Source organism: Ambystoma mexicanum, chromosome 8 (assembly GCF_040938575.1).
Source record: "Ambystoma mexicanum isolate Mex_15411 chromosome 8, UKY_AmexF1_1, whole genome shotgun sequence".
NCBI classification, from domain to species: domain Eukaryota; kingdom Metazoa; phylum Chordata; class Amphibia; order Caudata; family Ambystomatidae; genus Ambystoma; species Ambystoma mexicanum.
In genome coordinates, this window is record NC_090929.1 from 643,757,004 (window position 1) to 643,769,701 (window position 12,698).

At 41.0% G+C, this 12,698-nt stretch overlaps 1 protein-coding gene across 2 annotated transcripts in view; it reads right to left on the reverse strand.

Annotated features, from left to right (window-relative positions):
* The window catches only part of MUL1 (mitochondrial E3 ubiquitin protein ligase 1), a 92,950-nt gene that overhangs the window by 20,479 nt on the left and 59,773 nt on the right, over positions 1–12,698 (reverse strand). For both annotated transcript variants that reach the window (XM_069610373.1, XM_069610374.1), the window contains one exon: positions 12,098–12,218. In XM_069610373.1, the coding sequence (XP_069466474.1) occupies positions 12,098–12,218 (121 nt within the window). The remainder of the gene's footprint in view (positions 1–12,097; positions 12,219–12,698) is intronic.

Here is a 12,698-nt window from a genome sequence, read left to right on the forward strand (position 1 = left end):
AAAGCAAAGGGAAGACTGCAGGACGAGGATCAGTGGGAAGAGAGATAGAAGGAAAGGATGTGGAGAAAGAGTAGAGTTGGGAGAAGAGGAATCAGAGAGGTAGAGAGAAACAAGGAGATGGGAGGGGGCGAGACAGAGGAGAAGAAAAGAGAATCCAAAGGGTTGGGTGAACAAAAAAGCCATGGCTAAGTGGGAGACAGGAAGTGATGCCTCGTAGTGATAGGAAAGGTAGGTAAGTGGTAGAACAAAGAGAGAAAGGAGTGAGTGGGAAGAAGCAGGTAATGAAAAGACAGAATAAAAGAATACAAAAAGAGTAGGGGCGGGAGAAGAGTAGAGTAAAGTCCACAATGGGAGGACAGAAGGATTCCAGAACCTCATATGGACCATACAGTTATGGGGAGGGTTTTTAGTTAGGTCATGGTCTGGGCGATACCCAGTCCCATACCTGCAACAGGGTTAAAGAAGCCTCTTCAGGCAAGGGGAACTCAAAAGTCCCAGAGCACCAGGGATGGAGGTGCCAGGAATGTTAACTGTCAATGTAGACCAAGGCGACATCTTGACAAGACCAGCTCAACCAGAAAAGGTGCCAAGAAAGAAAGGCAGGGAACTTAAACACCCAGTGATTAAGTAACTGTTTTTGTACCAGAAAGATGGACTGAGCCAGAGAAAGGGAAGGAGAATGGAAGGCCACAGCCTGAGATAGAGAAGGCCTCTCAAAATCTCCAAAATCCCACTAAACAGGCAGGTTGAGTGCCTTACTTTACACACTCTACCTAAGAGAAATGCACTCGCCTCTTGTTGAATCAGTGACAAAAAATGTGCCGGTGCTTTCTGTAAAGTGGTGCATATCAACATAAGCATACTTCATATTCTGCACAATGATGCCATCCAGAGGCCAGACCTACGCACAGTGGTAATTATTTACCACTTACTGCAAACAAACCTTTACCAAGCAGGCCTGAAAGAGCCAGAAGGAATTGAGTTAGCTAAACTACGTGTTAATCCCAGCCCCACTTTCAATCTCATTGTGCTGTATAGGCCCCCTCACAATTTGCCTGACTTCGAGAAACAATTTTCCACAATGCTCTACTCTTTCATTAAACCTTCCTCCAACACTGTTATTGTTGGAGATTTTAATCTATGGTTCGGAGACCGACGTGATTATCTATCCCTCACTATTAACCAATTGTTGGACAATCTGTGCTTTGAATAGGCTATTATGAAGCCCATAAGGGGGTGGGCACATACTCGACTTGATGTGTACTGCCGGTATTCTAGGGGATGAACCTGAAATCAAGAAATGCCCCTGGTCTGATTTCTTTTTTTCTCACTTTGCCCTTCTACTACTTGACCTTCAACCTAGATCATACCCACCTAGACTGCCAATAGTTACATGAGGTCTGGGGAAGATTATGGCTTCCACTCTTGAGCCTTTTCTGGAATACTTAAATAATTGCAGATTGCTATCATCAGTATTTATCTTTAGCTCTGGACACTATTGCCCTACCTAGAAGTGTTTAAATCACTCACTGATGTGGGTGCAGTCCAGTCCTGGTATACTTAAAAATAACATTATTGGAGTTAAGAAGAACAAAGCTTATAGAGTGAGGAAAAGGTCAGCACTTATGACAGATAAAGACACCTATAATTCCTTAGTGCCTCAGTACAAGAAAGTTAGAGTGCTAGCAAAAAAGGAGTACTGTGATAATAAGATTTCTCAGGCCAACTCTGAGCTGTTTAGAATTGTGAAAGAAATGGAAAAACCAAACATCATGCCTGTGGTTGACATTAATAAGGATCGTGGCTGGTGCACCATAGTACAGAACGCTCTGTTTGATAAGGTGGTGAAACGAAAAAACAATATCACTATTAAACAGACCTGTTTACCTGCACCGGTTATATCCGATTCTTCTATTAACCCCACAGTACCCTTCTTTGATTTTATGAACGTCTCAGAATCGGAGGTCTTGGAAGTCCTTTGCCCTCTTAAACCTACAACATGTCTGGTTTACCCATGCCCTGCCAAAGTTATAAAAATGTGTGCATCTTCCCTGGCTCCTGTGATAATGAATTTCATTAATAACTCATTTTCCACTGCACATGTTCCAGTATCCATTAAGGAAGCATGGATAACTCCCCTGCTTAAAAACATTTTTGGATTCAAACATAGCAACTAATTATCGCCCAATCACCAATGCGCCCTTCTTATTAATAATATTAGAGATATTTGTATATCTACAACTCCAGGCACAACTGGCGGACTATAACCTTCAGGTCTCTTCGCAATCCGGTTTTAAAGCACATCACAGTACCGAATCTGCTTTGTTAGATGTAAAGGCCAGCCTACTTTGTAACATGGATAATGGATAATGTTCTTTGTATAAGAGTTAAAACTGCAGCATTTGTATCTGTACCTGCGGCAGACTGGATTTTATATTTTTTTTATATTTTGTATCCAACAGATCAGCTACGGTTTTCAACAATGATGCGGCAGTTCCAACATGTGATCTCATGCAGGGTGTTCCACTGGGCTCCTTAATCTCCCCAACCCTGTTTAATGTTTTTATGAAACCTCTGGTTGAGTTGTTGAATGGCAAGGATATCTTATTTACTAATTATGCCGATAGCATCCAAATTTGTTTTACAACTGTCGGGTGACTCCACAGTTGATTCTGAAAAAATCAATGTGATCTTTACTCTTATACAGGGCTGGATGGCCCATCATAGGTTAGTGCTTAAGATGACAAGACCAACCGTCTCCTTATAGGAACACAGCAAAAGCTTAACAAACTGGCGCCATTGTATAAAAGCCTTTCCTTTGCTGGTTAATTGATGCACTCCCCAAAGTCAAAACACTTGGTGTGTATTTTGATTCTACACTATCCATGAAGAAACACATGCACTATATATCCTCCTCTTCAGCCTATTATGTTAGGCCGTTGAGCTGGATTCAGCCCTTTATTGCAAAAAATAATTGTGCCACATTTGCCTCGGCCATCGCAGGAGCCAGAATTGACTATTGTAGTAGCCTACAAGTTTGCATTTCTCAAGATAACCTATCCAAACTAAAAGTTGTACAGAATAATGCTTTTAGGATAATACCAACGGTGAGCCCATGTTACTGAGGACAGACGGGCTCTTCACCAGTGAGAGACATCACTAGTTTAGATTGCTCAGCATTGGACATAAATCACTGCTTGGTAAGAGCACAGTTTACCTGAAGCAGAGACATGGTTGGAATGTACCTGCTCGGGTTCTTAGATCCAGCCAAAGCAATCAGCTACATGTTCCATGGTGTAAGCTCGAGAGAGCCGGTAAGTGCTGTGAGAAACCTGACTGTGTTCTCCCACTTACTCCCCCGGGATCCTCTGTTCAGGTGGCCTGGGAAGGGCCATGACTTTTGAATGCCGACCCTGTGCATGAACAAGTGAAGGCAGATCACCTAAGTGAAGGGTCACAAGGGATTGGGAGCAGAATATCCAAGGGCGAGACATGGTATTCCCCCTTTTCCCATTCCACCTCAGCTTTCATGGGCTATTTCCAATCCCATTCCATCTCCCCATCCCCATTTCCAACTAATACTGGGAAGAAGAAAAGGCAACCGAGAGTAGTGAGGATTACCCATAGAAACAACAGGCATTTAATAATGACCACTTACATCGGACTCCACTTGACTGTTTTCAGGACTGAAGGACAGGCATGCCCTGTTAATTGGAGTATTGAAGGTCAGGCAAACCCAGCCCTGGCCACACACCTGCAGCCCCATTGATAAAACACTGGTGTATAAAAGGAGACTCCTGAGAAAGCAGGCAGAGCAGCAGTTGGGAGAGCAGAAGGAAGACTGTGTGGTATGGGATCTCTTCCCAGTCTACATTTTGTCAGAAGCAGAGAGCGAGCTGCGGATGCTGTCTGGACCACATAAGTCAAGGGGCAGAGAGTGGCAAGATCTGAAAGCTGGAGGAGAATGGCATGCCAATACGCTGCCCCGGTGTCGGTGAGCGGCTGCAGCGTGGCAAGGGAGCCATGTATCCAAGGAGCTGGAGTCAAACTGCCTGCATCCTGCTGGCGGCGTTCAGGGAATGACCATTCCCTCAGGACCTGTGCCAGCCGCAAGGGGTTTCTGAGGGGCTGGGGGTGAGACCCTGACCTCAACCCTATGTATCCTGAAGGAACCGCCTGTCAACGCAATGCTGCCCAGTGAGTTTTGTGAAAGTCGACGAGAGAGAAACTCGGGAGCGTGCATGTGACTGAAGCAGAGCGGGAGAAAGGCACGGAATGAAAAGCAAGTCACAGGTAGCACAGAGGCATGAAACAGAAAGCAAATGAAGAGTATAGAGCGACACGAAGCAGGGAAGCAAGAGAAAATAATCCTTTTGTGAACTTAAGGTTCACTATTGTCCATAGGAAGAGGGACATTGTGGGACTTGTAGTGAAGAGCCAAGTTATGTGAGAAAGCCAAAGTGCTATGGGCCACACATAAATGTGAAAGTTAAAGAGGTCTGGGACCCATGTAATAAAGAAGAAGAAATACTTGAAAGTAAAGAAGTAACTGTGCAAGAGGCACAATGAAGAGAAAGTAAATGAAAGGAAGGGTCCAGGGGCTGAGAGAAAGCAAGACAAAGAAGGTGCAAGTGAGCACAACCAAGTGAACGTTAACCAAGGGTTCAGGTAGCATGTGGAAGACGAAAGGATTGAAGAGAAGCAAGTACAGGAAATACAGAAAGGGGCCAAAGATCAGAGTGGTCACGCTTAGGATGAGCCAATAACCAAGCGCTTTCAAAAGTCTCTAATATTACCCCATTAGAAGGTTGTGAAAGGAACTGTAAATAAGAGAAAGGGACATCTTGAAAAGTTGAACTTTTTTTGTTTAAAACTAAAGGGGCCTGAGCTTGGGGAAGGGAACTCTAAGAAGCCTAACAGAGGTGAACTTTTATTTTGTGAAACAGAGAGGCATAAGCTTGGGAAGGGAACCCCGAGAGGCTTAACAATTTTTATACTGAAGGAATTGAAGATTGGGGAAGGGAACGCCAAGAAGGTGAAAGTGGAACTGTGTTATATTTCTTTTGTTGTGTTTGAACTTGGATAAGTTGAATTTTGGGGAAGGGAATCCCAAGAATTCAAAGACATTGTGCCTCATTACGAGTTTGGAGGCAGCCATGCCCTTAAAAAGGGCATGGCTGCCTCCAAAAAGGGCATGGCTGCCTCCAAAAAGGGCATGGCTGCCTCCAAACTCGGGTCCGGATCCCGCAAAAGGGGACTTACCGGCCATTCTGACCTTGGAAGGCCCGGTAAATCCCTTTTGCGGGACCCGGTACATCCCCATTCTCATTTGAGCTCCTATAGGGCTCAATGGGAATGGGGAGGATGCTAACAACGAGCCCATTAATAACGGGCCTGTTAGCATCCTGGTCTGCTAGCGGGTCCCGCTAAGGACGCCTGGTCTGACCAGATGTCCTCAGCGGGACCCGCTGCAGACCTCGTAATGTGGCGGCCCGGAAAGAACGGTGCCGGTCCCTTACGGGCACCATTCATTACACGGCCGCCACACTCCTAATGAGGCCCATTGAATGTATTTGAGAATATTGCAAGGGCCCTGTGTAGAAGATCTTAGGAACAGCCCTTTTTGATTGAACTCATTTTGTGACATTGACCAAACTCCACCTGGCGAGAAGACCACCTGAAACCAACCTCAGTTTCCTATTGTCTGTTGAACCACCATTTGTTTCCTTTTTAAAGACTCCCCAACACATTTTTGTAAAGAATGAGGGCAAGCATAGGTTTAGACACGGACAGATTATTGTTTTGGCCTTTCAGACAGACGACCTTTAGAATCATCAGTTAAGGGAACCATCCCTTTAGTTTTAGGGCCAATTAGGCATTACACAAACCCAGGAACATTAGTAAATAAAGGTTTTGAAACTAACATCTTTGAGTCTGTGTCTCTCTCGATACCATGCCTGTATCAAAGCACACTTAATTATCTTGTTCCTGTGCCTCTTACTCTGCGTTCAGAGCCATTGCTTGCCTCTTAAGAAAGTTCTGACCTAAAACGGCTGTTTTAGTGTTTATCTGCCTTCTCCTGTTCTGCCCATTTTAGCTGCCCTTATTCCACTCTGGTTTTATTGTCTTATGTCCCCACCCGTTTTTAGTGTTGCTTTTATGCGTTTTTATTTTGTATGCTTAACCAATTAATTGTGTTTGTTTTTATTGGGTTCCTCTGCCCGTGCTGACATTTAAATTCTTTGGTTCCTTGAGCTCGTTTGTTTGTCTGTCTGTCCTGTTTGATTTGGTGTTTTTTGTTATAGCGTCCGTTTGCTGCGGGCCTAAGGCCCTTGATAAGTAATTAAATAAATAAACGACAAATAAAAGTTTCAAACATCCCCATACTCACCAACAAGTTTAGGCACCATGCAAATGATACTAAACCTTCATAAAATCTTGACTATAGGAGTGTTACAAGTAGATTCTACAAGCCCAGAAGATTGTGCATTTGTTTGTATTCACCCAAACTCCACCCCATAGCTTTAGCCAGCCCAAGTCTTGACGTCCTTTGTTTTGTGTTCAATAAAGAACCTGAACTAGGACCAGTTGCCTCTTGATGCCTTGCCTGTCACAGAAGACAGAGGGACAGATTTCATACTATGGGAATAGGGGTAATAACCTTGATCCCAAAGCGAGAGAAGGATAACGAAGTTGAAAATAATTGCATTTGATGCATCGTGTGAACGTGAGAATAAACAAAAAAGACTGTGTGCAGAGCGATGCACTTCAGAGTTAAACTAATTTAGAAGAAGGTGAACATTAGTCAGTGCGCTCTACCCGTTTAGATTTAACGTTTGTATAAATAGGAAGGTTTTCATTTAATCATAAGAAAAGTCTTTGCTGCAAGGCTTCATACAGACACTGGTATTCGCTTGCCAGTCATTGATATAATTGGTCAAAATATGGGTTTTGTAGAGGCCTTTGCGCTGGACTCACTAAATAGTTCTGAATTCTGTACATTCTTATACGTTTAATCATCAAAATAAGTCAGACTTCTTGTTCTCATAGTCCAAAAAACTATTTTATTTTAAAGGTGACAGAGTGCCAGTAATTTTTCCATTTGTATTAGTGCCAACAATCTCCGCTAGGAGGCACGTGCATAAGTTTTGCCATTACTTGTGCTTTCTCCAGGCACTGCTTTTACAGTTAATATTTCGAACAACAATCGATTCCCTAACAAGCAAACCCAGAACTACACTGAACTATGAAGAACGTCCTTGAACGTAATCGTAGCACACACGAATGACAATGACTCAGTCCTTTTAAATAAGCGACCGCAACCCAGAAATGCACACGGAACACCGTTGCCATAAAGATCCTGCTCGTAATGACGAAGGACTAAAAATACCAGCTACTGACCAATATAATGTTACTTAAAATGCCAAGAATATGATTTACTTTTTTTTTGCACATTAGGATTGACACATACACCCATTTGATCGACATTTACTCTCATGGGAGCCCAACTCGGCAGCTAATAAATGGGGATAACTATTTACCTACCACCGATATTTACTTCTTGGGTTAAGCCCACTTACAGGACTGGGAATTAAGCAATCATTTGAAAGTAAAATCGGACCTATTCCCGAACCACAGCCTCGAATCCACTAGCACGATATCACGTGGAATTTTAAACAACGATTCAAACAAACTCAAGTCGGATTGATATTCGGTAACGACCAATACTGACATGATTTCGATAGTGGGTCTGTTACGGATAATAACTTAACTAAGGAATCACTAGAGATTAATGAATTTAACAAACACACCAACATAAGAATCAGCCACACAACCTGTGGCAAGGTATACAAATACTAACTAAAGTCTGATTCCCATTACAGACTAAGAACATAACTAACAATGACTAACTGAACAGCAATTTATGAGAATAATCACAGAGTCCTGCAGCATAAGGAACTGAGATCTGTACAAATTCCAAAACCTACCTTTACAAGGTAAGAATAGCGATAACAATGAAAATTAAGACATGTAGTCACATGACTCATAAGACTAACCTCGCCCCTAATTGTCCAAAATTCTTTTTGCCCCACAGAACCACTAATCCGTCCACTTAGCATTAGAGACTGAACTTTTTTTTTGTAACCTATATTGAAGTTGGCTACACATGATGTAATAAATGTATTTTTGATACTACGCCGTTAATGGAATATGGGTAATTTTTAAGAGAACACACAAGTACATGTAAATACATTGAACAGTGTAAATATTCAAAATATTAACTGTTAAAACTAAGCCTTGAGAAAGCTCAAGCAAGGGCGAAACGTATGCACATGCCTCCTAGCGAAGAAAGTTGGCACTAATTTTCAAATGTAAAAATGACTGACAATCTATGTCACATTTATAATAAAATCGTTTTTTGGACTATGAGAACAACAAGTATGACTTATTTTGATAATTAAACATATATGAATTTACAGAATACAGAACTATTTAGTGAATCCAGCGCAAAGGCCTCTACAAAACCCACATTTTGATTACTTAAAAAAGATAAACTGCTCAAGAATCTAAAAAATCGAAATGCAGTACAGGGGAGCAGTGCAAGGCCAAAAAATAAATGTCTTGGTGACACACTGTGTGTGTGTTCCCAATTGTATATGGTAGGAGCATTATCTGAAGAGATTTTTCATCCCGGTCGGCTGAAAAAAAGATTTTCAACAAGCTGGGAAAAAGACAAGCTAGACAAACTGTTTCGTGGATTTAGTGTTCAATGGCAAAACCACAAAAAATCTAAATGACAAAGAAACAATGAAATAGGAAAACAGGATTCGAAGGGGCTGTGACACAGTAATGGCAAAGGACTGAGGACCTCTGAAATCAAAGGTGGGCAACTGAACCACTTAAATACAAATGGAACACGGATATATAGGTCTTATTGAGGTTGAGTTAGCCAAATTTCTTGTTCCCGACAGCCATACCATCCCTACTATATACTTCGTGCCTAAGACACAAGTCTTTGACTCACCCGCCAGGCAGGCCGATTGTCACCTTATGTGGTTCCCTTCTTGAACATATGGCCCAGTTTATTGATGAGACTCTGTTCCCGTTTGTTTCAGTGTTACCTTCTTATCTACGGGACTCTAAGGACTTTTTGAGTCACATTACTGATATACCTTGGGAGGAGGATCTAATGTTGGCAACTCTTGATGTTGTTTCTTTGTATACCTCCAGTGATCACACCACTGGGTTGGCAGCTTGCAAATATTTTTTGGACACTCGATCTCTGAATTTTCTAGGCCACAGTTGTATGATTTTGGATATGCTTCTGTTCTGCTTAACTAACAATGTTTTTCTGTTTGAGGGTGTCTTTTATCATCAGGTTGGAGTTACTGCTATGGGCAGTACCTTTGCCCCATCATATGCTAATTTGACCATGGGGTGGTGGGAGGCTGCTTTTTTGTCTGATTTACTTTCATCTAGTTTCCCTACACAAATTATTGGTTGGTGGCGTTACATTGACGATGTTTTTTTTTATTTGAAAAGGAAATGAAAGTGAATGGGCATCTTTTGTGGACAGCATTAACAACAATACTATGAATCTGAAATTCACTGAATGCCATAGCTCCACTGAGATTGTATATTTGGATGTCAATGTGAGGCTTGATAACTTTGGCATTCACACATCCCTTTACAAAAAACCCACCAACACAGGCCTTCCTCTGCATGTCATAAGCTGTCATCCGCCCTCCTGTAAGAATAGCATTCCCTATGGCGAATTTATTCGATTTCGGTGCAACTGTAAAGATATCCTTGAATTTGACCGGTGTGGCAGTCTGGCTGCCGTTGGTTTTTTACAACAGGGTTATCGAAAGAAGATTATAGAAATGGCCTTTGTTAAAGCACATGCACTTTCGAGGGAAAAGCTATTGCATGGTCCTACCAATAAGAAGAACAAGGACCACGATGACCCCCGCCTCATTGTCACGTTTAATAATACTTCTTATGATGTCCGCAAGATTATTATGAGACATTGGCGTATTCTCATGCTTGACAAAGATCTTGGTCCAATACTGCCGAAGTGCCCTATACTGATCTACAAACAAGCACCTTCGCTGAAGGACAGACTGGTTTCCAGTTATTTATCACCTGTCCAAAAAAACTGTACCATGACCAATTGGCTACCAAGTTTTCCAAAAGGGTTTACCAAGTGCCAAAAATGTAAGGCCTGACCACACGCTACTGCCCGCAAATCCTGTATACATCCGATTACAGGCACTGAATTTAGGCTAAAACATTTTATCAACTGTGATACCCCTTTTGTAGTGTATGTCCTCACGTGTGCCTGCCGAAAATGGTACGTAGGGTCCACTACATGTATATTGAAGCTCAGAATTTTGCAGCACCTAAGAGCCATTAAGAATTTTGACCCTACGTACCCCATGGCCAAACATTTCAGGCAGGAACATGATAGTGATATACACCTTCTTATGTTTTTTGCTGTTGCCCATGTCCTTACTAACTTGAGAGGTGGTGACCGAACCCTGAAACTTAGACAATTGGAAACCAGGTTAATTTTAGACTTTGATACTAAATACCCCAACGGTCACAACGTGGATGAGGAGTTGCATACTTTTATGGCATCTGATACTTTGTTCCTTTCGCTCCAGTTTTTCTTGTTCTTGTCTGTCTGATTCTGGTTACCCAATATTGCTTCTCTTAGGTACTAATAAGACATACTGCTTTGGCCTGGAAACGCCTTGTTTATTTTAATATCTGTGTTATTGCACCAGACCCATTTTCTTTTTGGTTCTACGGCTGTCTTGCCATTCTGATACATTAAGGGACCGTTACTATTATGATTTTGATATAGGTTTATTCTAATCTATTTTTTCTATGGCTATTGCTCTCTTTCCTTCTCCTTACTTTTTATTCTATAAGGCTGAGCACTGTGTAGATTTCTTGTTTTCATATATTTGCTTTTTACTGTGTGGGCACGTGATCAACAAAAAACCAACTACTTTTTAAAGAATTTACGGCATCTAGTGTCTTTAATTCCAACCCTAGCTTGCAGCCATATGTATTTTAATATGGAATTTTATTGTAAAATTCTTGCACTTGCATTTTATGAGTACCAAAAAAAGTTTGGTCTCTTGTCTAATGCTGCTAAGTCGGTATGTTTACATGGAAATGCACTTGCACTTTATGCTGTAACTGTGGGCTGCCCCACTCATCAGATCTTTTGCTATTGCACTTGATGGCCCATTTATAGAAACATGTTTTAATTCCATGGTCGCATTTTTCTGATAGTGATGCATTTATTTTTACCAAGCCACTATTGGCTTCATGTCTATATTGTTATTCTATATATTGTTTTCTTCGACTTTATATTACTGCTATGTTAATATGTTTACATAATATTGCACTTTATGTTATAACTATTGACTGCATGTTTCGGAAAGTGATGTTTTCATTTCCAATAAAAAAATATTTTTGTGTATGCATCCATATCAATAATCCTTTCTTTTTTTATCATGGGACTTATATTTCAGTATTATGCTTACCTCTTATTTTGTGACACTTTAAACATGTTTCTTGAATTACTTTACTGTACAATGTATTATACTGCAATGTAATTGTTCATATCATTGTTATGTTTTAGACTTTACTCCAGTCTAACATGGCTGCCCTGGTTTTTACAGCATAGTGGTTGACTTGTGGAAACAGGCAAAATGGAAGAGGGACTACTGTGCAATATGTATTGTGTTTTTCACTCTGGTTCCTTAACGTGACCAAGCGCTCAGGGAAGCGCGAAGCGCGTTGTTCAGGACCCATCCTTGGCGTCCTGCTTTGTTTGCTGTGTGTGTTTTGCTTTTTTGCCTTTTTTTACCATCATTAAAACTCGTGTCTTTACTTTGATTCGAGTTTGTCATTTTTGGGCCCTGCAGTACCTCATGGTGGAGTGTGATTTTTTTTCTGTTGTGCTTTTTGGTATATATCTATATCACTTACCTCAATCTTAAACTCACATAAATGTTCAGTAACATTTCATTCTAATAAATATGAAAAAAATATTAATGGATTAAGGGCTTGTACCTACCAGAGATGAGTTGTACGGTTCCATACCAGTTTATGCTCCTTCAGCGATAGCCTCTGGATAACCCCCTGGCAGTTTTCCACAAACTGGCTGCTCAGAGTTTCCTTGACGGATCGCACCACACCTGTAAAAGAAAAAGGAGATAGTTTTCCTTTCATGAAGGTTTGCTTTAAGTGAAGAATAACTACTTTTCAGGTACTTTTCAGGTAAGTTAGATCAACAGTAGGGGGTTGTTCTGTCATGTAACATTTTTGGGAGGCCTATTATATGACTTAAATAGGCCTGGGTTATTTTTTTATTATGTCAGAAAAGGTACACAAACACTGTAAATGTGAGGATGTACCAGAAGAGGTTTCAGACACAAATCAATAGTAATTTTACAGCTTTTATAGTTTATTTTGCTGCTGGATGCAATTGGACATACTGCATCAATAAAAACGAAAGAAAAAGAAGGAAAAAAAAATTAACATTTGTTGAAAGAATACATTCACAGGATGCACAAAAGTTTCATTTTTTTCATTTAAAAAAATACAGAGTTTTTTCAAAACAAAGGGAAATAACTGTTAATCTTAATTTTTCCTTAAGCATCTGTTTATGACAGGCT